Below are 26,042 nucleotides of genomic sequence, written 5' to 3'. Positions count from 1 at the left end.
CACCCATCCTCAACCTTGGCAGTCTCTAGATGCCAAAGCCCTGTGGACATCAACCCCAAAATGATCAGTAATGACCACGCTGGCTGGGAATTCTGTGAGTAAGTCCACATATCTCAGTAATAACCAATCTGAAAAATGCTCTAGACTCATTTATGTTCAGCTGATCTTATTCTTCATGGATACTTATCCTTACACCAAAAATAAACACTGGATTCATATGTTTCTGCTGCGAGTGAATTTCAGCACCATGTTGTGGTTTCTTCAACTGCAGTTTCCAGTTAACCTAAAGCTAACTGGTGTTTAAAGTTAACTGCAGTTTAATGTTAGTATAGTAACCTGAAAGAAGGATCTAATCATAAACTTAGATCCTTTTACCAAACTGAAATCCAATCACAATTCTGTTAAAACATAATATGGAACTAACATTTAAAGAAATTACAATGGAAGTACAAAATTGGTATATAGGAAGAAGTAGTTAGATGAGGGAAGAGTTATTAGCTCATGTTAAGCTAATTCCCTGGTAAATAAATTATGACATGTTGAGCTAGAATCATACACAGACTGTATAAAATCTTAGCAAAATAAGTCACCTAAAACGTCTAGAAGTCTATATTTTATCTATTATCAACATGTCAACCAACACTCAGGCTTTATTGGCAGAAGAGCAATACTTTGTGTGTTGCATTTGCGTAACTGTCTTGAGTTTCAATACCATCTTCATAAATTCCTGATGCTCCTGCATGACAATTCTATGCATGTACAGCTGATCAGTTAGAAAAATTTCACTGATACTAGATACGTTGTGGCCATTTTTCATTTTATGTAATATATGGCCACTGTTAATAAGCTAAGTAGTCCAATTCTCTAACAACTGAACAGTTTCTCACATTCAAAAATGATTAGTTCTCACAAACCCTTTTTGCCAGACAAAAATACTTTGTGATCAGAGTTCTTTTTCTTGTTGAGGAGATTTGTGAATATACCCAAAGATCTCTGCTAAAGTAAATTCTTTGAACAACAATTGTGCTTTTCTTTTCTTGCTCTGTTTTTAAACTAACATACATTTTTGTACAGAGCAAGTTAAAGGCATGAAAATGTAATGAGAAAATGATGGGAAAGCTAATGCAGAAATACCAGCAAAGATGTATTGTTAAGGCATCAGTTATAATTGTATTTCTTATACCTTTATGTGGGAGTTTCTACCACTGAAAATGAACAGGGTGAGACTGGCAACTACCTCCTTGACCTCTTTCAGCAAAAACTCTATCCCCAGGATCACAGGCCATTCTAGGCAAGTTAGCTAGCCATAAATCAGCAGAAAGATGCCTGCACACATTAGTCAAGAAATTCCAGCCTCCCTTCACTGACACATTCAGCCCTGCTGAAATAACCGGTCTGTAAGGATAGGCTTTCCCTCTTCTATTCAAGCTGGCTATGTTTAGACCAACTCCCGGGTTATAGCATTTATTCCTTTGTATGATTTATCTTCAGACTTTCAGTTCTAGATACTTCAAAGCAGGTTATGAATAAAGCAGAAAGCTACATGACTGCAGTATTATAAATTATTATTCAAGTATCACTAACTAAAGTAATGCTGGTTTATGGAGTGCATTCGCAGCTTCCTTTTATGATGAGAATGCTTTCTTGTGATGCAGAACATAAACATGAAACCTGTGAAAATCACATTGCTTTACCTGTATCTCTAAAGTCATCTCAGTGAACTGATTTTGTTGATTGTCTATGACCTGTTGAGGAAGAGAAGGTAATAATATTCTTATTTGTATTTCTGGTCTCCTCTATCCTTTTGAAGGATATATACTTCTAAAAGATATTTCAGCATCAGGTTTGGAATCAGCAACACAGAGGGACAGATGGGGAGCTTAGAGGTGTTACTATTCTGAAGGGCATTTACCAGAGGATGGAATGAAGGTGATACTAGTCTTTAAAAAGGGACCCGGGGGAGATCTAGTCAGATTAATATGTACCTGGAAAATTGGTAGAAATGATAATCAGAGAAAAACAACTAAAGAACCTTGCTGAATAAAATCAGCATGGACTCCACAAAGGTGTCCAACCTTCTGGAGCTTCTGAATACCAATAGGCATGTTGATTACTTTGTTGCCACTATATTCTTGACTTTCAAGAAGCCTTTGACAAAATCCCTCTTCAAAGGCTTTTGAGTAAACTTAGTGGTCCTGGGAAAAAAGGATCTATCCTTTATGAACTGCTAACAGTTAAAACCAGAAAACAAAGAGTAGGAACCCATGGGCAATGTTATCAATAGAGGGAATGCTGGCTGAGGATGGGGCCTGGCTTGATCCTAGTGGGGTACCCTTAAGTTCTTAGGAAAATATATCTATAAATCTTTAGATAGTAATGCTGGAATAAAAGAGGTTCCATTCAATATTATATAAACACACAGATGCTAACAGCAGCGAGTCAGCAATCGGAGGCTTGCATAGATTTGCCTCCACTCTCAACCTGTTTTCCTGTCTGGGTGTATAGTTATCCTGGGTAAAGGCACTTGATGGCACTTCTTTTCTTATTAATGGCAACACAGAGGAAAAACTAATATGAGAGAAATATGGGTCAAAGCTGAATCCACTTGGTAGTCAACTATATGACCATTTTAATGTACTGACCTTATTAGCCTTCTCATTTTTTTCTTTGAGGCATTCATTTTCATTCTGAAGTTGTTTTGTGTCCAACATAGGAAGGCGGACACCATCTTCCAGGCATTTTTCTACTTTCTGTTGCAAGCTGTAGTTTGCATTTAGGTAAGCAAAACAAACAAGCAGGCAAGTCAGGGCAAATGTTTCCATTCAAAGACAAGAAAAATTACTTGGATAACTCACACTGAAAAATAGCTTGGTTCCCACATTGGTTAAACATTATGTCCCAGAAAAGACTTGTCCATGTACACTCCATGACATACAAATGTTCCGGAGCAGGTAAGAGTCTTACTTTTACTTATCATCATCTTTCAAAGATAAAAATATTATGACAATGAAAATTGTGGTTTAAATATAGAAACAAGACTCTGCTTCAAATATGTATAGACTTTCAGGAGAACACAAAGCCAGCATGGTGGATTATACTCTCACAAACATAAGAGGTACCAGATGTAAGATGGAAACAATGCACTCAGAGATTTGGCTAACTGTCCCTAAATATCTAACCTTTCATCATCTGAACAAACTGTTTGTTGCATCTATCTTTCAGGAACACAGGGTCATGAACTTAAGTGGCACATGCTTTAGGGTATTCAAAATAAAATACTAAGATGACTTTTTGTTACTATCTTTACTGAAGAATTATCAATTTTTCTTTTAACTTCTTTAACATTTTTCAAAAAAACACTGCTATGAAACAAGGGATTCCAATTGCCTTATTTTAAAATCCACCTGCAACTGTTTCCAAATTACACCTAAATGATACCAACCTGCCAGTTCACAAAAGCTCCTTTAGCCTTTAAAGATGCCACACATTATGTTAGTTTTGTTGCCACAAGTTAAAATTGCTAATCCTTTGGATCTTGTTAGCTACACTCAGTAAAAAGCAGCACAATCATACAACTTTCCAGGCAAACTTTATTAACTGCAGAGTTTATGTACAGAAGGAAAGTTAGAAGAAATTCTTGACTGGTTGCTTGGCATTTTGCAGGCATTTCCTAATATTTCCTGCTAATTTGGAAGATGTTAGGCAGAAGTAAATAAATTCATCCTGCCAAAGAGCCAGACTATCCGTCCAGCATCATCAGCAGACTAGATAATGGAAGTGGGTGGAACTCCGTAGAGGAGAAACCTGCCCCCTGAAGCCTTGCTCAGTGGAAAAAACTCTTCACCCTTTTACAATCTTTTCCAGGAAGCTTACCACTCTTAGTTTTTCTCTGCATGGAAAATGACCCCATTTCACTGTGCAGAGGAAGGGAACAATCTCTTTCTTGTCCAGAGAGAAAGACAGTACTTTTTCTGCACACAGAGAAGTTGAGTCTTTATCCATAAACAAAGGACTGCTTTGCTTTATTCAAAACAAGGAATAATCTTCCAATCATGTTCTGCATAGAGAAAAGCAGCCCCTATTCCATATGGAAGAAGGTTGGGAACAGTGCTCCTTCCTGGGTTTGATGCCTTTCATTTATGGGTGAAAATTTACCAACTCCTGCAGGACGGATCTGTTCATGACTGTTAAGCCACTATGTGTGCAATGCTGAAGTTCTGCCAGTTAAACAAAGCTGGAAAATTAGCATCAGATAGCCACGTCTCCTGTCATTGCTGGAGGATGCATTACAAAACATTTAAAGGACACTAGGTTGGAGAAAGCTTCTCTAAACCATCAGACAATCATGAATAATCCATTTAACTAATCAATTAAATAATTCATTTAACAGACATTTTCTACACCTTCTTCCCTAAAAGCACAATAATGCATTGCAGTAAAGAATACACATTGAGTTCCTTCTGCAATATGTGGCTTCCCTGCCTTCTGTATAAGATAGCAAAGCAGTTCACACTAGAGCAAAGTTTATTTCCACCAACTGCACTAGAATTGGATCAGCATGCCGCTAGATGGAAATACCTTGTACGCAGCAACACTGCCAGACGGTGACCAACTATATTACCCATACCTTTGCACTGCAATTATCAACTCTTTTTCTTTCTTCTTCTGGCACACAAGCTGCAATTCTTTTTCTTTACATTGCGTCTTGGATTCCTCCAATTCTTTTTCTAGCTTAACCATGGTAGCTTTCAGTTGCTTATTCTTTTCCTCAAGAACCTGTAGCTATAAAACAGAGGAAGCTTTTATTATGCAGAGCTATGCTTTCCACGAGAGCCAGCGTGGTATAGTGCTTAAGGGCACCAGGCTAGAAACTGGGAGATCATGAGTTCTAGTCCTGCCTTAGGGATGAAGCCAGCTGGGTGACTTTGGGCCATTCACTCTCTCTCAGCCCTAGGAAGAAGCCAATGGCAAACCACTTCCCAAAAAAGGTTGCCAAGAAAACTGCAGGGACTTGGAAGGTGGGAAAAAAAATTCCATTGACCTGCAACAATAACATCTGTTATCTTGGGACAATTCGAAAGAGAAATGCAAAACAAAAGGAGATGGTTTGCAGAGGCTATCAAAGTAAAGGGAGCATGGCCATGCAGTAACTTTTCACATTCTCCAGAAATCATCGTATTTACAAATTAGAAAGATTTCAAGGGATAATGCACACAACTTCCAGTATTGCACTCAGTTAGCATTGTGTAGGTCTACACTTGAGTTAGAAAAATGTTTCCTTGCCTTTCAAGGCAGATTATGTAAAAAAAAAAAAAAATAGAGATAGAGATAGCGATAGAGAGATCGTTCACATTTAAGCTTTCTTTGTAGGAGATTTGCTATGATAAAAATGTTGTACAAATGTGCTAAGAATATAAAACCCTTTTAAAAATTAATTTGGTAAATGCAACATGTTTGATGCATTTTGGCATAATTTTTTTCAGGAACTTAGGCCTCCCTTTTTATCCAGTTCTGTCTCAACTGACTAGTCTTATTATTCTATAAAAAAAATAATACATCAAATACAAAGCATAATATATTTTTCAACAAGCTTTTCTATGTTCAGAATTTTTTTGAAGTTTCTAATCATCCAAGATGATTCTTTTTTATTTCTTCTTTTGTGAGGCATCTACAGATCCAAAAGATCCAACAAAAAATTTGTCTGGACTCTGTACTATTATTAAACAGCAAAAATACAAATGTTCAAGTTTGCTATTGTCTCTGATATAATCATCTTTGAGGCATTATATCTGTATCAAATTTAAAAGATCGTTACATTTTTAGGGTAGGGGAAAGTCTCATTTTTAACTATTTTTATAATGTCTTTTGTATTACACTGATAGAATACGTTGGGCTTTTCTAAAAAATTGATTCTACAATTATGATACCCCCCCAACTATTAATTTTCTTAGGTATGGGTCCAAGATGTTAAAAATAATATATGTATAGCAACAATTGAATTATTATCAAATTGGAGATTACTATCAATGTTTTTCATAATTATTTCTTCCTTAAACACACATGCACACACACACTGATTTAACTGTGAATTTAAAATTATACAGGCTAAACGAAAACTTTACACAAGCAATTTCTATTTGTGCATCAGGATTTTCTCTTCTCTTTCTTCCTTCTGTAAAATCTCTCAAATAACACCTGGAAAACAGATCTGGGGGGCTGCAGGAATTGATGCTCCAAGAGTGGGTCTATTCCACTAGTACAGGGAAACTGTTGGATCTATGTCTGTCTCTGTGTCTTCAACAACTCTGAACACAATTGATTGTTAAAGGGATGTTCTGTTAAAAGTGTGGAAACTGTATAGAGTACACTGCGTGTAGGTATGAAACACTAACATGTATCATATGCATTCAGCAAAACTTCTAGGTAAGCTGCTTTCCAAGCAATGCAACACATTGATTACCTCTTTACTTTGACTCTCAACATCATCCAGTGTTGGCAAATCAGCCAGGTATTTTTCAAGTGTTTCAATTCTCCTTTGTTTCTCTTTATTTTGCTCCAATTCTTTCTGGCATTTCTTTTTTAGGCTACTTATGTACCTGTCTCGGGTTTTGAGCTAGAAAAAAGGTAAGATTAGATGTTATCTAATGTGAAGTAAGAAAGCTTCCTGAGAATAGGTTGATTCATTCTTCAAGCTCAATCACCATCTTTCAGCATTATATTTTAATAAAAATAATGTTAATGAAAAAATAAACAGATGGTAATATAATATTTATTTTTTCAAATACTAAGTGCTTTTGATTACTATTTCCATAATTAAACATTTCTATAGGATTTAAACACATGTCTATCCTGAACTATGTTTTGCTTTATTAACACCAGCACTTTGGAGAGGAATTAAATTCTGCTTGCTGAGATTACTTGCTTTAACAGGGGAAAAAAAAAAAAACTTCTCCAAAGTAGCATAATTTTTTTCCCTGCTGGTACACCATGTCTAAAATGTACAGGTAGTCCTTGACTTATGACAATAGGAACTGGAAAATTTGTCATTAAGCAGTGCAGTCATTCAGCAATGCATTATGTGACCACACCCAATTTTATGACATTTTTTGTGGCGGCCATTAAGCGAATCACACGGTTCCCCATTGATTTCGTTTGTTGGAAGCCAGCTGGGAAGGTCACAAATGGCAATCATGTGATTCCCAAGACGCTGCAACCGTGGTAAATACATGCCAGTTGCCAAGTGCCCGAATTTTGATCACATGACTGTGGGGAATGCTGCAATGGTTGTAAGTGTGAGGACTGATCCTAAGCCACTTTTCCCAGCACCACTGTAACTTCAAACAGTCGCTAAATGAATGGTTGTAATTTGAAGACTACCTCTAAAAGAAACTGCACAAAATAGTTCAAGTGCTTAATGGTTTTTGGAATGATGCATTCATTTCATTTTGAGTAACTACAAAATATTTTTTTCACATAAACAAAAGATATTTGTGTTTAGTATCTGTTAACACTCATGATACTAGCTTGTTTTAGTGTTTGTGTTTGTTAAATTCACTAATCACATTAAAAATAAACCATTACACACCACTTGTACTAGTGTGTTTTGACAATGATAAAAACTAGTAGATATTAGGTGGCATTAAAAAAAGCAAAGAGACCAAAAACAGAATACCCAAGTTTCCTGCTAACAGGAGTGATCAGCAAGCCAGTGGAATAATCTGATGGGTTTTCTCAAAGGCCATTTATAAAATTTATTTATTCAATTTGTATAGCTGTCCATCTCACCAAAGTGACTGTATAGCTCACAACAGCATCAAAAATGCAACAAAGCTTTTCTTACTTTTATCTTTTAACTGCACTGAAAAATTCTCTCTCTCACACACACACACACACACATCCTGAAACAAATCAATACAAACACAAAACTGTTTAATGCTAAAGGGAATAGGCTGCGCAACTTAATTCATGGGGTTGAACAATACTACTTTGCATATTTTTAATCCCTTTTCATAATTAGAAGAATCACTTAGCAAATATATGCTTCATTTTCACACTGTACTGAACTGTACAGAATTTTGACACATAGTTTTGAAGCATACATAAATTGTAGTTCCTGCTGAATTGGTTCTTTTCAGGGCTGATATAAGTGTACTTCTTTCTCTGGTGACTTTAATCTGAAACAAAACAAAATCTGAGGGCAACTTTAATAAAGGATGGAAAAAAGAATGGTGAAACTGAATTAACTATGCACACCAGGGCATCACATGAAGCATAACCTCTCTCCTACAACATAATCAGTTGGATCTAGACTAGTAATTTCAGTTTAGTCCTCATGTAAATCATTGGGACTTGTCACAGCTGTTCAACTGATTTCAATAAAACTAATATTCAGTTATCTTTATCTGGATGTAGGGCACTATAAAGCAATCTTCTCTCAGTTATGTGAAATGGGAAAATCATTCTAATGAGTCATCAAAAGATCCAATGAATAAATCTGCAGCCTTCAATGCAGCATTTACGACTGAGCAACGTATGCTAGCATTACAGTGATCACATGATTTAGTAAAATCAATATGAGACTCACCTTCTCTTCCATTTTCTTTTTATCTTCATTGGATTTGTTTACTATTTCTTTCAAAAACTCACTGAGTTGTAGCTCCTTATTTTGTACTGATTCAAGCTTTCGTTCTACCTGCTCCCTCTCACACTGGGCCAAAGATCTCTCTGCAAATTGAGCCTGCATTGATGTTTTCTCATACTGAGGCTGGTTTAAGAAAAGAACAAGAAAAAGATGAAAAAAGGATTCCTTGAAGATGCTGTTGTTAACTACACATAGCTGGAGGAGGGCTTTTCAATATACAGAATTTTCAAAACACAGAATTATTATAACTGAGCTTAAAATTTGAATCTCCACTCTAAAGGCTGAAAGGTATAGCCAGGAAAAGTTTAATCGCATTTTTATACACTGGGTCTTGTACATTCATCTGCATAACCTGGTTTGTGGAGAAACTTGTTTGGGATACATATTTATTCATTTAGGAAAGGCATCACCACAGCCCCATTGGATGTGTATCAAGTTATACTATAAATGAGAGATTTCATGACAAAATTTTCCCATGTCAAAAATTTCATAAATATGTATATATACAGTATCTATCTATCTATCTATCTATCTATCTATCTATCTATCTCTCTCTCTCTATCTATCTATCTATCTATCTATCTATCTATCTATCTATCTCAAAATATAAATAAAAGCATATCTGAGAAGAATGAGGGAAAATCAACTATAAGATCAAAAGTCTACATTCTGAAGTAATACTGCTACTCAGACCCCTAATGATACAACTATAAATAATTTTTACTGATATGTATAACAAAACTGTCTTTTTTTTTTTAGATGTTTAAACTTGAAGCATTTAAATGCAATATGTGCCAATTTTGAAATCAGTGTAAGGAAGTCATAATAGATACATTGAACTGATTTCAAATGATACTCAAATACAAGAGTGCTTCTTCACACTATGCATCAGATTCCTTTCATACTTCAAAATCTGGAAAGTGGCATGTTTCATTATAATGCTAACATAAACTTGTCCTTAAGGATATTGAATTATTTAGGATTTTCATTGGACTAGTAGTAACAAATACAGATCAAGAACCGTGTCTTACCTGGAAACTATTCATGTATGATTCTTCACAATTCACAATGTGCCCTAATCTTGCTTGTTGAGCTCGCAGTTCATTCTCTCTTATTTTCTGATATAGAAGGTTAATTTGCTGGTTTTGCCTGGGAATTATAAGAAAGGAAGAAGACAAGACACTTGAGTCTTATTTTCAACTTCAGTTTTCATCCCCTCATCCATTTGAGAGGGACTTAGCATTTTATTATCTCAGACATAATTTTGGAATTTGTACTGACTGTGTGAATTAACATTAATGGTGTGATCAGTGTTTTTTTTCCTGTCCCTTTGATTTTTGTTGAGCATATGAAACTCTCATGCCTGTGAAAACCTTCTGATTCATTAGAGTGGATTCACAGCTCTTTCTGCACTGAAAAAAATAAAAAGGATTCTTCCTTCATAGAACTGAATGGGGAAAGGTCCCTCATGCAAACAGGGTTCTAAATGGGAGATGTGGAATTATAGATCATCTCAGTTAAAACAGAAAACGTTTCTCCAACATACATTGAATAATGAGTAATATATATGCATTTCCCATCTCCAGGAATCTGATTATGCAAGTGATGTGTAAAATTTAACTTTTATATGTTTTAGTTGTGCTATAACAATATATTATTACCTTACTTATATATTTGGGTTCATAAGTGCATTCCAATTCCCATGGATTTTCATACCAAGATAATAACCTTTTGATATTTCATACTGTAGCTTGGAATTCATTTATTTTTCTTTTACATTCATTTATTTCTGCTGACTATATTTTACCAAAAGCAAAAATAAATAAAAAATAAAAACCTGCAGCATCATTGTTTTTATCAATGAGGCATACAAAACATTTAACATTGTCAGGAGAAACATTTTTAAATGCTAGTTTTAATGAAAATATCATGAAAGTAAGAAGGGAAGTTATATGACCCTACTAAAATTATTTAGTAGTAAGCTAGTACATTAACATTACTTAAAAGTTATTACCCCCAGTTTTTGCTTATTGGAAAGTACTAAATGAAATCTGCTTTAGCAATAAAAGGATTAATTTCATCTTTTACGTTGCACAATTTTTCTCTTGCAAAATGCTTTCTGGAGCAGATACTGAATAAACAGAGGATATATAGTAGCCAGCTTTTACTGTCTCTTCAAAATGTCCTATGTAGCATTCCACATAGCCTCCCTGCCCTGGCATGAAGATGGTCCACCACCTATTTTCCAAGCACATGCTTGCATGCTTCTAACTGTATCACATTGTCCTTCCATAGTTGAGACACTAAGGGTGGCTTGAGATGATACATCTTGCCTCAAGGTACTATGCGCAGAGAATGTAGAGTCTTTTGGTATATATCAGGGAAACAGCATGAAGTATGGCTGCAACTGGTTCTGCTGGTTTCCTGTGGGACCTCTTTAGTATGCTCCTTGACTTCACTCGTCCATCAGTCTTCCTTTGGCTGCAAAGGTGACTGGATGCTGAAGCCAGTGTCTTTTTTCTTTTTCAAATGGGTTGGTCCACTGGCCTTAAAATTGACCAGTCTGAGCTTGACTTAATGCATATAACTGAAAGGGTAATTCAAAGCACTCAGTCTTGTACTTCTATATCCTGTATGGTTGGGAATTCCTTTCCCAGTTGCTGCTTGCCTCAGGGAAGTCTTGGCTCCTTGCTTCCTCTCCTCATATTACATCCCCCACCCCAAGTGAGCCACCTTTCTCAAACTGTTTCTTTTCATCAGCGTTCATCTACTGGATGCATCTCTACTGCAGAAATCCAGACAGCTACTAGAAGGCAGCCAAGAGATTTAAACAAATTCTACTGCTACCCAGTGGTCATTAGGTTGAAGAGTTCACCTGCTGATTGAGTTTTTCAATTTTTTTTAAGTTCAATCAGTTGATGGTACAATAAGGCAAAAATGCATTGCATGGAGTACCCAGTGTTCTGCATGCCAACTGGAGGAAGCTTTTCATGTACTGAAAGGCCTCCTCCAACCGGTATGCCCGGGGTCTGGGCAGAGCTGGAATTTCAGCCAAAGAAAGCACAAACACCAGTTACAGCCTTAGAATGTTGTTTATTCAAGCTGTTTGGACAGCAGAGCAGCACAGACCTATTCCAACTTAGGGGGCACTGTGGTGGCAGCAAGATTTAGGGTGGCATGATTTCCTGCTGGCTGTGGGATCACAGCAAAAGCAGATGAATGTCTTACTAGGAATGACTTCAATTAAATTATATATGGAAGTAAACAAGTGCTGATTGCCCTTTCTCCCATGTAGTTAGAATTTATACTCAAGCCTAAAAAAATGGAACAATGTTAATGCTTTATTTCATTTTTAAGCAATTATCTAAGACAACTTTAATTTTCATGGTTTGAGCTTTAAAAAGAAAATGTTGTAAAAGATGATGGCTATTCAAAAAGCATATCAAAACAAACTGCAGAAATAACCTCAATTCTGCATATAATCCTCTAGGTCTCTGGAGCTGTCTGACAATAAAAGTCTCATGACTTGTACATTTCATTGCTGATAACGTTGTATGGCGGCTATAATCCTTTGGTACCTCAACAGCTGTTACTAGTAATCCACTGTGTAAATGCATGTTGATAAGGCTTTGCTTTAAAAAAAATGCACCATACACTTTGCACTATGATCCCAGAAATCTAGTGACAACTGAAATAAAATAACAGTGCCAGTCTGGAAATAATACCAGCATCTTTTAGATTGTTAAATCTAGCTTGTTAAATCTTCTCAAGTTTCTGCTATGGAGGGATCTGAATTCACATACCGAAATGAAATTGTTTGCTCTCAAAGCCAATCGTGGGTTCTTTTTTAAAGCAGTTATGCCCTTTCGTTAAGCTGTTGGTTAATTGCTTGGTTCCCTTATTCCTTCCAGGGTTACTTCTAATTTCCCCCTTTCTGAAAGCCCCTCCTCGTTTGATCACATTTTGCAAAGTAAGCTGTACCTCTCACAGAGTAAAATATTAATTACTGTTGATAAAGCACAACTATTTGTTTTCAAGGATAAAGTAAGCTGAACCCATATGACAGACTGCTGTAAATATTGGATGTTGATTAATTGTGCATTCTTACACACCAAATATTAGGGCAGCCTACCTGTCTTCTTTCTTTAGAGGATAGAAACAGAAGCAATAACAGATCTCTGTAACTACCAAAGAGAAGTAGAGAGATTCAGTACATTTTTGCCCAGTAAAGAAGTATAGAATGCCTTGGTTACTTCCAAAGAATCACCAAATCACTTCATGTCAGCTTCTTTTATACCTTTTTAAACAATCTATATCCTTTTCACTGAATCCAATTGGAAGAAACTAACACAGATAGCTCCAGAGGTAGTGATTGCAGGACTTCCTGGAGGTAATGTCTGGGGAGAGGTGTCCTAGAATCTGAGGATCTTTCCTCGCAAAGCATCCAGAATCATATAATCATAGAGTTGGAAGAGGGCGTTTAAGCCATTGAGACCAACTCCCATCTTGGGGCAAGAATTCAAATAAAGCATCCATGACAGATGGCTATCCAGCTTCTGTTGGACCTATTTAGTGAACAAACAGCCCACTAGTTCCACTGCCAAATTGTTCTGAGTATTAGGAAGCCTTTTCTAACAATCAATGAGAATCTATCTTCCTGTAACTCCAACCTATTATTTCATGTCCTACACTATGAAGCAATAGTCTTGTTCTTCAGTGTGGCATATTTCAGATATTTAAAGAATACTATTATGCCCAGACTTTTCTTCTCGTGATTAAATATTCCGTTCCTTTAAATTCTTTTTTTTAGTCCCTTGGTTATCCTAAATGCTCTTCTCTGAATATGTTCCATGTTATTTGAATCCTTCTTAATATGAGATGCCAGTGATATTTGAGATGAGGTCTGCAATGCACAGTAATAGTGAACCTATTACTTCCTGTGATTTCCTATCAAAATGGTATATACAATCCACCTTCCCTTAAGCTCTCAGAGAAGAGAGGTATAGGTATTACCTTATGTCATGCCCCCATGTACAGGGTTTTACATGGCCTCCATGTAAATTACATGAACTGGATAGCTCCTAAAGCTAATGCACTGTATGCGAAAGTCTGTAAGTTCAATACCGGGTAGAGGGTTTGAATCCAATAAAACGATATCTAGCTATCTATGTCTTAAAAGTCCCCAATGTATGAAACCGGTCACATGGTACCTCTTGGTAGTCAATGTTCCTGTGATCTGGAAACTATACTTCAGTTTATGAACCCTAGAACTGCATTGGCAGCCACATAATATTACTGACATACTCAGTCTGCAATCAAATACGATTCCAAGATCTTTCCCTCATCCTGGAGCACTCCATCCATGGACAATAATCCACTGTATTCTCCAACCAATGTATCTCATAATCTCTCTACCACCTTCCTAAAGGAGAGAGGATTGTTTCTTAATTCATGGATATTATTATGAAGGTCTGTTTGTTTGTTTGTTGATTGATTGATTGATTGCATTTGTATCCTGCCAGTCAGTACAACTCTTGGCAGTTTTATCATGCAAATAGTAGAATTTCTCCATTAAAGAACTACTTTTGTATGTTACAGATATATGTTTCCTGATTTTATATATATATATATATATATATATGCCATACATCAACACACTGTTTTATTATCAAGGCAGCCACAACTGGAAGGAAATTTATTAGGCCTGTATAGACAGCTGTCAATTTGTCCATACTGATCTCTTATACTGAGCATATTTCGTGACTGAATTATGAGCTGCTCATTCTTCTCACATCTTTTCTCTAAATGTCCCTTGTTTTTTGAATAAAAACAAACATCAATTTTTAAAGATTAATAAACTAATTTTATAATATCAATCTATAGTAACCTTACAATAAAAATCAGAGTAACATGCTATTTTTCCCATTACATAATTAGGCTGATGTAGCAGTGATGATATGCAAAGTTCTCTGTTTACAGCAACAAGCATTCCATAAACAGAAGTGAGCTAATGTACCTATGGCTACTTGGAATACTGTGTAGAGAGAATTGTGTTACGTGAAGATTAATGGCTGTGTGTGTGTACACACACATGTATAATATACTGATGGCTGTACAGCTGATATTGCATTCTATGCTTCATTATAGGTTGCTCTTTTTTATCACTTCCAGTTTTTTTCCCCACACATGAAACTTTATCTTACTGGAGAGGTATAAAACTTCCTTTGAGAAGCCTGGAAAATATCTCATGATGACACTTATTTTCTTTGTACAACTCCTCCTCTGTTTTATTGGAGCATGGTGTCCTCTTTGTTCTCCCTCCTTTCCTCCCTTATTTATAACGAAATTATGCTGACTAAATTTTTACCTAATTTCTTCTAAATGTTTTTAACAGACACTGAAATTAGTTATTTCAAAATCCAGTTCCAAGGTCCTACTTTCTTTTCTCCTCTACATACATTTTCACATGTACTGCATATAATTTATTTGGAGGGTGGGGGCAGATACATGCAGTAGGTGCTAATTGGCAATAGCTATTCAGTTATAGATTTAATCTTCACATACATAATATTTACTCAGAAATGCTGATTGAAATTGCATGAATTCCACTTCTCATTCAACAGGTGTAATCTGAATAAGGACAAACTTGAAATATGGAGCGGGGGGAGGGTTCCTTATTTTATGTGCAGCTTTCAAATGTAGAATAATGTGTATACAACAGGATAAAACAGTATGGCATATATTGTTGGGTAGATATATATATAACCTGTAGGGCATATTTTAACATTTACATTAAATCTGAAAGTAACATTTTAGACTAACAGAGAAACCATTCCAATTCCACCACCCCTTTTTTTTGGGGGGGGGGTGCACTCTGATTTTGATAGAAGCCAAGGTTGTTAGAATTTATTATACAATAAGAACTAATTTCTCTCTATACTGTACAGCCAGACAACTAAACAATTAGTTTAGGTTGAATAATATTTTCAGCTACTCTATTTGATTCCAGGCCTGCATTATCTTTTTCTTTCAAAGTGTAGTAACCAACTCAGTTATTCTAAACCCAATTTTAATTGTATTCAGATATATTTTATATAATTTAGTATGCAAAACTGTTAGTGCTATGGTATAACATAGGTAAACAAATACCAGCTAAATATTTAAACAAGAAAAGTAATTGACATATTTAAATTGCACCTCCTTTTGGGGGGGGGGGGTGCCTTCAAGTAATTGTTGACTCCTGGCAACTGCCTGAACGAGTCCCTACAGTTTTCTTGGCAACTGCAAGCGGTTTGCTCTGCAGTTTTCTTGGCAATTTCAGAAGTGGTTTGCCCTTGCCAGGTTCCTAGAGCTGAGAGAGTGTGACTGGCCCAAGGTCACCCAGCTGGCTTTCTGCCTAAGGCAGGACTAGAACTCACGGTCTCCTGGTTTCTGTCCTGATGCCTTAACTGCTATACCAAACTGGATCTCTCGCCTTAGCAAAATTCTTATCATATTTGACCAAGCATAAGATAAGAACAGAAAACATTTTAATTTATTCTGGATATTAATCTTCTGTCTCCTCAAATTAAGAACAGCATATATACATTTCATTGATAGCAATCTCTGGTGACACCAGATTTAGAGTAATGGATGAAATCCAACTATGTGTGAGTGGACTTCCACTTATGCAATGGAACTTTCCCTTCCTCTCTTTCAATCCATGCCAGTCCTCTGGTGCACAGTTAACATGTCACAGGGGTCTTCAAGAAGGGGAGAGGATCTGTTATGCTGTCAGATGTTGTCCCACTGTTAAGTTATCACTGTTGGCTAATAATGATGCATGGTTTTAATTCTCTGCTGTGAAAAGCATATCCCAGAACTCAAAAGAAGATAATAATCTCATCCCCCAAATTTCTTCAGCAGTATTTTTATTCTATTAAAGGAGGAATACTTTTAAGTAAGTGTGCATAAGTTTGCAAAGTGTTGGAACATTGTTTCTACAAGCCTGATAGAGGCTTATAAAATGAATAGCTATATAGCACTAATAGAGAGCATTTCCTCTCCATTATAGCATTAGAACTTGGCATTAGAACTTGGAATTGGAACTAAATCTGATTAGCAGTAACATTCCTTCCAAAAGGGCGTAGCTTAGTAGTATCCTAAGGAATTATATTAGCTGCTTGTTAGATGGCTTTTAGAAAGGACAAGGGGGACCCTATAACCAATGTCGGAATGTATCCCTAGTATATCTTAGGCAGTATTTTAAAAAAAAGGCAAGGATATAAAAGAGCAAGAACTGCTCAACTATGCAAAATTATATTTAAGTTTCTGAATATTTAAAAGTGTATCCAAACAGCATGCAATTCAATAGAGTATGAGGCAACTGGATACCCATGAACACTAGGCTTTCTAGGACGAATCCTGAGGTACAATTCAATGGTATTAAATTTAAGTATTAATTCTTTGGTATGACTCAATTATGCATCAAGCGACAGACCAATTATCACCCATATCAATCTGGCTTTATGCTGCCACTGAACAAATCAAAGCAAATACAACTGTACAAGGAACAAAAAAAACCAACTGTAATTAATCAACAGACTAATAATGAGTTGACAGCCAGTTTGGTGTAGTGGTTAAGGCAACAGGCTAGAAACCAGAAGATCATTGAGTTCTAGTCCTGCCTGAGGCACAAAGCCAACTGGTTGACCGTGAGCCAGTCACTCTCTCTCAATCCTAGGAAGGAGGCAAGGGCAAACCATTTCTGAAAATTCTTGCCAAGAAAACTGTAGGGACTTGTCCAGACAGTCTCTGAGAATCGGATACGATTGAACGGATTAAAAAATGAGTTAACCATATTTCTATTAATGATGATCAATCAAGATTCATCAGTTGCTTCAGGATTTCAAATATCTTGTGGAATGACTGCTATTCCTCCAAATCTTAACCTTTCCGTTTACTTTTGCTTAAAAAGCCTTTTGAACACCACTAAGCTGTTTAGTAGGGAACACAGCAAATGCTGATGAGTATGCTATTATTTTCAGGGACTTATGTCATATGCTTAGCATTTGGCATTTATTCACACTACCATTCTAGGTAATCCTTGCTAATAAACAGTGCCAGTATTAGCTTGAACACTTCAGTAGAAATGTGTAGTATGCCATGGCCTATCAAGGTCAAAACAATTTAAAAGTATTATAAAGCAGTAGTTTCATAGTGTAGGTAATAGTCAACAGAGCCAAGTCAAGGCACAAATGTAATAACTATGCAAAATCATATAAGCAGATACTACTCCCTCTAGTGTTAAAATGTAGTGTTTAATAATTGCTAAATAATGAAAATAACCAGGCAAGGTAAAAAATGAAGCAAAACTAAATCATATGGTAATCAGGCAGAAGGGAGCAGGAACATTTTAATGTCTGCACATCTTTATTACATTCATCTAATCCTGATGCACTATAAACTAAAATTTCAATTAAATTGTTCCTGGAATGAAACTGTCTATAAGTATTACTCAACTTTTCTTAATGATTCTACTCATCCTTTAGAGAAATCCTTTTGTCTTTCAAACAATCCATGTGACCATTTATTGTGAGAATTTATATCTCCACATGGACCAAGTGGTTATCTAGTTGTTTCAAGGAAATGTCAGTCAGAGCCCAAAACTTATATAAGACTATACCTTTACCATGACCATTTCGGTATAGATGTTATATTTTTAACATACTTAATCATATGCATTTGTTTTTAGTATGCACTTTTCTCCATATAAGTGTCAAGAGCTGGAAAGCAAAGAACCCCTATGTAAACCAAAAGTAAGATTGCTGGTCCCATAAAAATGTAAAGCAAGAAAACACTAGACAGGGCCCCATATCTGATGTAATATGGATGTAGCAACCATACTGCATCAAATGCTGTACATAAATCTTCAGGAACAGCACTTTGCAACACATGGGTGGCTTAAGCTGAAATGGAGCAATTCCACAGTATTATTTAATTTTTAATCACATTTTGTTTAACGTTAATATTACATTTTGCATACATAACATAGTTGAACACAGAGCTTTGTTATGCTTTGACAAAGGTCACCAGAGATCAATTAACCAGCATTATCCTGTAACAGCACATGCACAAGATAATATACAAATAGCACTATATTGCTACATATAGCTACAGAATTACACACCAGAAACTCTGAATGTGTTTCCATTACCTAAAACAGCTCTCATGGCCATTACCCAAAGATGACAAGATAAAGAGTTTTGAGGATAGTACTTCCTTGTATTCACCACCTCTACACCATTATTTTATGAACTTTTGTTTTGCCACATTCCCAATACTGTCAATTTTTAAACCAAACATCTGCAAATATTTTATTCTTGTCTTATGTGAACATGCATTAATATTTTCTGCATCATTTCTACATCTGTATCTTTTTTGATGAAGGCACTCACAGCAGAAATTGAAAAAGCTTTGGTGAAGACCCTGTCAGAGTTGACTTTACTGGGCAAGGTAAGATCAGATATATTTATTCAGAACTGTACTCTGCATCAAAAATTTATCCAATTATATTATGTTACTAGCTACTTTATTTTTAACTCTTTCCACAATCATTGTAATATTAATACTTTCTTAAGGATACAGAAGCTCTAATCTGTTATTTGCATGTTTTCACTTAACTTCTGTCATCTTCTACTTGCCTCTCATATTTTTCAGAGCACATCTCCATTCTTTTTGGAAATCATTCTTTGAGATTATTGCCTGCTTTACAAGGCAAATCTGAAGCAAACTGAGGCTACAGGAGATTTACTTACCGATCAATCACAATTTCTTTTTGCCTTAACAACCCCTCTTTAATTTTCATCAGGGACTCCCAATTACTGTAGTCCTGAAAGTTTGTAGCTGGATAGCTCTGATGATATGATCCACTCAGAACCTGCACAAAAATATGCATAAAGAAAAAATAACATTAAAAATCATAAAATGAGGAAAATCTACTATCCTCTCATGTTTATACATACATACATACATACATACATTTTAACCGTTCAATCGTGTCCAATTCTTGGAGTCTGCTTGGAAAAGTCCCTGCAGTTTTCTTGACAAGGTTTTTCAGAAGTGGTTTGCCACTGCTTCCTTCCTAGGGCTGAGAGAGAGTGACTGGCCCAAGGTCACCTAGATGGCTTTGTGCCTAAGGCGGGACTAGAACTCATGGTCTCCCGGTTTCTAGCCTGGTGCCTTAACTACTACACCAAGCTGGCTCTCTATACATTTATAACATTTATCAAAGTGTTTAGCCAGGAGAAATATACTTAATGAATATATTTTGGAAACTATAAAAAAATCCATCTTTTCTTCTTTCTTCAGGATATACCTGAAAACTGTTTCACAGTTTATAGAAGTTTTAATCTACAGTGTTTCTTTCTAGTGTTTTCTTGCTTTACATTTTTATGGAAATGAAACTTAACTGAAGGGTTAACACCCAGCTTTCTATTTTCTGCTTTTGCATAATTATGGAATTCATTCATTTATGTTTTGGAGGCATGAATATCTCACATTGAGAAGCTGTGCCACTGACAGTTTGTATTGTGCAACATTTCAATGAAGGCTGTAGGTAGTAAAACTATATAAATGAAAACATTATTCTTTAATTTTTGTATTACAATGTCTTTCATAAGGGCTCATGAGTGGTTGCACAAACTAGCCAGATCTCAAAAAAAGCTAAAAAGAGTTGGAGAGTTTAGTGCATGCAAGGCAGATCAATATATCCCAGGATGGTAGGCTAGACTGGGAAGTTGAAAAACTTCCAGAGGCAGGCAGTGGTAAACCAGCTTTGTACTGTTGTAAAAAAAAAAAACCTAGATGTGCCCGTGTAACCACTAATTGAGCTTGACTAGAAAAAGTCTTTTTCTACTGAGCAGGGGACTGTACCAGATGATGTGAATGGCCAATTCCTATCCTACAATTTTCTTCTATGAAACTTCTGAATATCAATATGGCATTTTAGAACAGATATTTTCAGCTCAGTAGGCACGTATGGTGAACAGGGACGCGGTGGCGCTGTAGGTTAAACCGCTGAGCTGCTGAGCTTGCCGATTGGAAGGTTGGCGGTTCAAATCCGCATGAGGGGGTGAGCTCCCGTTGCTAGTCCCAGCTCCTGCCAACCTAGCAGTTCGAAAACATGCAAATGTGAGTAGATTAATAGGTACCGCTTCGGCAGGCAGGTAATAGCATTCCATTTAGTCATGCCAGCCACATGACCATGGAAGTGTCTACGGACAAACGCAGGCTCTTCGGCTCTGAAACAGAGATGAGCACGGCCCCCTAGAGTCGGACACGACTGGACTTAATGTCAAGGGAAACCTTTACCTTTACCTAGGCATGTATGAGAGCCTGTTTGGTGTAGTGGTTAAAAGCACTGGGCTAGAAGCTGGGAGATAGTGAGTCTATTCCTGCCTTGAGCATGAGGCCAGCTGAGTGACTTTGGACCACTCTCTCTCTCAGCCCTAGGAAGAAGGCAGCGGCAAGCCACTTCCAAAAATGTTGCTAAGAAAACGGCAGGCAAAAAAAAAAAGTATGCCTGGGAGAAATACTGTTCTGCAACAAGAAGAATGTTTTCTAGAACATTTGCACTCCTATAATAATAGTTCCTATCTTAAAGTACCCCATGGGTTTTTGACTTTTTGCAGCATATAAATCATATGCAGGATATATATTATATATTACTTAAAATATATGGATACTAGAATTGAGAAATCCAAGACACTGTGTTATTATTAATGTATCATTATATGCTCATTTATTTGTTTAATTGCCATTTCCTTCTAAGTGGTCGGTCTTAGCGGTTTTTCTACTTAAATCCAACCCGTAAATTATTTATTTATTTATTAAAGGAAATGCTGCTTCAGTCAGGTGAATCTAAGCAGCTTACAGAACACTATATTACTAGTGCCATAAATGTACCTTCCTTGATCTATTCAGAACAAATGAACTTTCTGTACGGTACACGGTACTGAATTCTCACAGCAAGTTTTGAAGCAGAGAAAATATTGTGTAACTAAGAGACAGGTTATCTGATACTTCTAAAGATAGCATCCTGAAAGGCTCAATAAATCAATTTAATTAATCAGTAATTAACTTGGGGGAATCCAATAGATGAAAAATAAGCTGTTTGAAAACTATATCTGAACTGCTTCTGAAGCCTAGTACAACAATAAATTATTTTGTAAGAAGCACATATGTTTTACTTCAAATATATACCTGATAGTATGCTCTATACACTTGTGAAGTTTACATAAAAGTGAGCTTGGTTTTGACTTCTACGTTTTAATGGAATAAAGGAATAATTTAAACACCAAAAAATATAATATTTATAACATGCAATATGTGTACGCTGCTCAAACTAAAGCACTTTGTGTGTTTAGAGTCTCCTAAAGTCTCAACTGTTAGATTTTGTATTTGGAAATTATTTTTTAGTACAAAGCATACATATCTTTTTATGTGCAAGTGATCTATAGCTTTTTCCTTCAAAAAAGACAACTGGGCTCTGGTTATATGTACTTTACAATATTCCAGACAGTACCTATGCCTACTATAATGTCACAGAAGACCTGATCAACACAGATGACAACCTAAGAGGAATACAGAAACCTTATATTCTGAATTCAGTGCCAAATCACATAGCAGTCAACTATGTTATCCTCAGCTTCTGAGTAATAAATTTAGTGCAGATTCGTTTAGCAATTTTAGAGACAGACTGAACACTGAAAATAATTCATGGAGCTTAAATGAGCTATTTTACCTGCTTTTCCTCTCTGGTTAACAAATTTTTACAAGTTATGCTTCCCTTTAAGAACCACTATAATAATATCTGACATGAGAAATACATTATTCTGCCTTATTTGTAATGTTCTAATTCATCTCTTTTCCTTGTATAGCACTTTTAAAGTCAACACATTTCACTGAGAGAAATGTTTGCAAAGAAGAGTTCATTCTACATACATATTAACCAGTTACAAAATCTTAAGACAGAACATGAATATAATACATATCATTAGCAAAGGAAGTAATTCTGTGAAAACCTACACTAAAGTTAGTCACACATTTTCAGAAAGTTTCCACTTATATTCTGGCCAATGTTATGGACAACACTTCTAGGTGGCACTTCAGATGACGTTCAGAGCAAGTGTGTCTGGAATTTTCCAGAGATAACAGAAGGTCTCTCCTAAGTATAGAAACACTTGTTTTAATAAGTGTTTATATTATCTTCTCTTTACAGTGAAATTCACTAAAGATCATTACAATCTTTCACCTTCTTTGAAGCTCTTAAAGAGCTCTATTAATTTTTTTAAAAATCCTGAAGTAGAAAGTATGGTAACATTAGTCCTAAGCCAAATTATTATTATTATTATTATTATTATTATTATTATTATTATTATTATTATTAAAACTCTTGAGTCAAGCTTGACTCTTTATTATTTAATAGATACGTCCATGTAGCTTTCTTGGTAACAATATGGGAGTGTTTTATCTCTGGCTTCTTCTGGTATTTTTTTCAACTTTCTACTCTAGCCTATAGTCCTGGGATTTCCTAGTGATCTCCCACTCAAGTGTAAAAAGACCCGACCCTGCTTAGCTTTTGTAAAATCAGCCAAGGTCAATTAGGTGCTACTACCTATTGCATATTATTATTATGATTGGTCGCACAGTCAGCCAGAGGTTTAGACTGGATTTGGCATTTTTGTCCACTTACCGAGTCCTTCCCAAGGACCTAGGATAGACAGATGTTGTTTAATAATATTAAAGGTATCGTTGCAGGATGTAAGCTGTTCCAAGTAAAGCTGCCTCTTGAAATTATTATTAATCCCATCTTTTTTATATATTTTGGTCAACTCAAGGTGGTGAACATACCTAATACTCCTGCCTATTTTCCCCACAACAACAACCCTGTGAGGTGAGTTGGGCTAACAGAGAATGTATGGCTCAAAGTCACCCAGCCGGCTTTCATGACTAAGGGGGGGCCTAGAACACAGTCTCCTCATTTCCAGGCCAGCACCTTAATCACTATACCAAACTGGCTCTATTAAATTAACTATTAAATGAAGCATTCCAAGCTACAGAAAAAATTAAATGGTTAGTTTTTCCAAAGGTTGCATGCAAAGTTTCAGTAGATGGGTTAACTAAAGGTGAAGACTGCTTCCACTTTGGAAGGAGTTTGAAGGAGTTGCTGCATTAATCAATCAATCTTGAATAGCCAGGAAAACTTAACTGAATACTAAAGCCAACTTAAATAAACAGATTCTTATGAAGAGGTCAACTCCACAACAGGTAGAAAAATAAGCCATTCACAAGGGTAAGGAGCTATCTTACTGTGATAGCTATCATCTAGAAAAGCAGCCAACTTCTGACAGAATCTATACTTGCTGAAAATGCAATTAGTCCATTAAGAAAAATGAAAATGTATAGTGAGAAAAAGGTAAAGGAGTTAACCATTTGGCTCCATTCCAGAAAATTGACCTCTGCCACTTGACACTACAAGGGTTCTTGATAGGACACTTGACTTTCAAAAGTCAGCAGCTTGATAAAGGCCATCTGAGGAAACCCTACCTATTACCTTTATAGAAATTCTAAGTGATAAATAATGAGTGGAATTTGTGCCCATGAATAAAAATACATGGGAAGATAATTGTGAATATAAGAAAATATGTATATATTTAGCTCCAAGAACCTTCAAGAGCAAGTATGGACATCCTATCCATGCATCTTCTAAAAGAAGTCGACTGCACTGCTATTCTCCCATGTGCTTTATTTCTAGACAGGAATATAAACTCATGAAAATCCACCTTTTTGGCTTTAATGTGTGAATGTTTTCCTATAAATAAGCAGACAATGTATGTTTTAAAGCAAAAGGAGAGAAGAAAGGTAGTAAACAAAAGATAAAGTGAATAAAAGTAAGCTACCAAATAATACAGGATGGTAATTAACATTCATTCCTAAATATGCTGTTATACTGCCAAAATGTGCATTTATAATAAAAGGAGAATAATATAATATTGATTTCACTGAGTATTTTCACTTTGAGACATACCCATGGGATTATTGAGAGCGAAGAAAATGGAGGCCAGAGTCTAGTATACTTCCTTGAACTCTGGGAGGAAAGGCAGGATATAAACTGAACAAATGAATTTACTCCTGTACTCCTATGCATTATTAAATTAATGCACAGAATCACTTGTCAATAAATAGGATTAAGCTGTGCACAATACCATGCATTAACTGAATCACTGTTTCAAGGGAAGAGACTTAGGTCATCCACCAAAATCATTGAAACCAACCCAACTGTGCCATGAGCACACAGTTATGTTTAATGAGTTCATGACTTATTTTCATCTCCCTGGGACTGCAATTAACCAGTGAATAAGCTGCACTTCACAATGTTACAGCTCAGGGATGATGATGATGACAATGACGATGATGATGATTTAAATTTATTATGGTCACCCACTCCAAAAGACTCTGGGTGGCTTACAACATATCAAAATACATAATTAGAACTATTAAAAACATAACAAAACATAGCAGCTTGAACAAAAAAGCACCCATAACAGTCAAAGACACATCAGGGCCCCAACAAAAAGACTGACTCCAGCCCTGGAAACAGAGCCAGGTCTTAAAGGACCTTCCAGAACCCTAAGAGACTGGGCACCACGCATATCTCTGCAGGAATGCTATTTCAGAGGGCAGGGCTGCAACCGAGAAGTACGCTTCCTGGGTTCCACAAGATGACAACATTTGGTTGAAGGGACCTGGAGTGCACCCACTCTGCCTGACCATATCAGGCGGGCAGAAACTACTGCAGACAGACAGTCACACAGATAACCAGGCTGTATGTCATGAAGGGCTTTACAGGTGATGCCCAGGAAAGGTCCTTAGAGACGCTGAGTCCTATATCCTCTCTTACACAAGCCACATTGGATCTTTTCACTGTTCCTTGCTATCACTCTGCACAGTAACATCTCTCTGTGAGGATATTGGTCCCTCTCCTACTCAGTATTCCTTTGGCATATGCAGCACCCAAAATGCTGCCACGGCTCATATTTTAAATTTTCTCTGGACACAAGTTCAGAAAAGCTAATAGTAAACTCTAGACTGTGCATGCTAATTAATCAGAATGTATGATGCCTAGAATGAACAGCTAAGATTTGAAAGTGATTATTCTTAAACATTACAGTAAATTCCAGTAAGTTGTTCAAAGCTGGAATGTCCTCCTGTATAAAACACATCTGAAAAATCATAACTAAAGCAACAAATGGCCTCTGGCCTCTAGTCAATAATTGTTGTTAAAATGGAAATAATCCAGCCACAGAATTCTTTGTTATTAAACAGTACCTCAATTGGCATTACAGCCTTTTATCTCTCC

The 26,042-nt window shown here is 36.2% G+C and overlaps 1 protein-coding gene across 1 annotated transcript in view; it reads right to left on the bottom strand.

Moving 5' to 3' along the window:
- Positions 1-26,042, bottom strand: part of CEP85L (centrosomal protein 85 like) — a 109,671-nt gene that overhangs the window by 8,417 nt on the left and 75,212 nt on the right. The window contains exons 4-10 of the mRNA XM_063310693.1: positions 19,438-19,559; positions 9,673-9,790; positions 8,585-8,764; positions 6,461-6,613; positions 4,628-4,782; positions 2,643-2,760; positions 1,695-1,745 (exon numbers count right to left, since the gene is read on the bottom strand). Of these exons, the coding sequence (XP_063166763.1) occupies positions 1,695-1,745; positions 2,643-2,760; positions 4,628-4,782; positions 6,461-6,613; positions 8,585-8,764; positions 9,673-9,790; positions 19,438-19,559 (897 nt within the window). The remainder of the gene's footprint in view (positions 1-1,694; positions 1,746-2,642; positions 2,761-4,627; positions 4,783-6,460; positions 6,614-8,584; positions 8,765-9,672; positions 9,791-19,437; positions 19,560-26,042) is intronic.

The sequence above is a fragment of the Candoia aspera genome, chromosome 1 (assembly GCF_035149785.1).
Source record: "Candoia aspera isolate rCanAsp1 chromosome 1, rCanAsp1.hap2, whole genome shotgun sequence".
In the NCBI taxonomy this organism is placed as follows: Eukaryota; Metazoa; Chordata; class Lepidosauria; order Squamata; family Boidae; genus Candoia; species Candoia aspera.
This window is presented reverse-complemented; position numbering and strand designations above follow the sequence as displayed.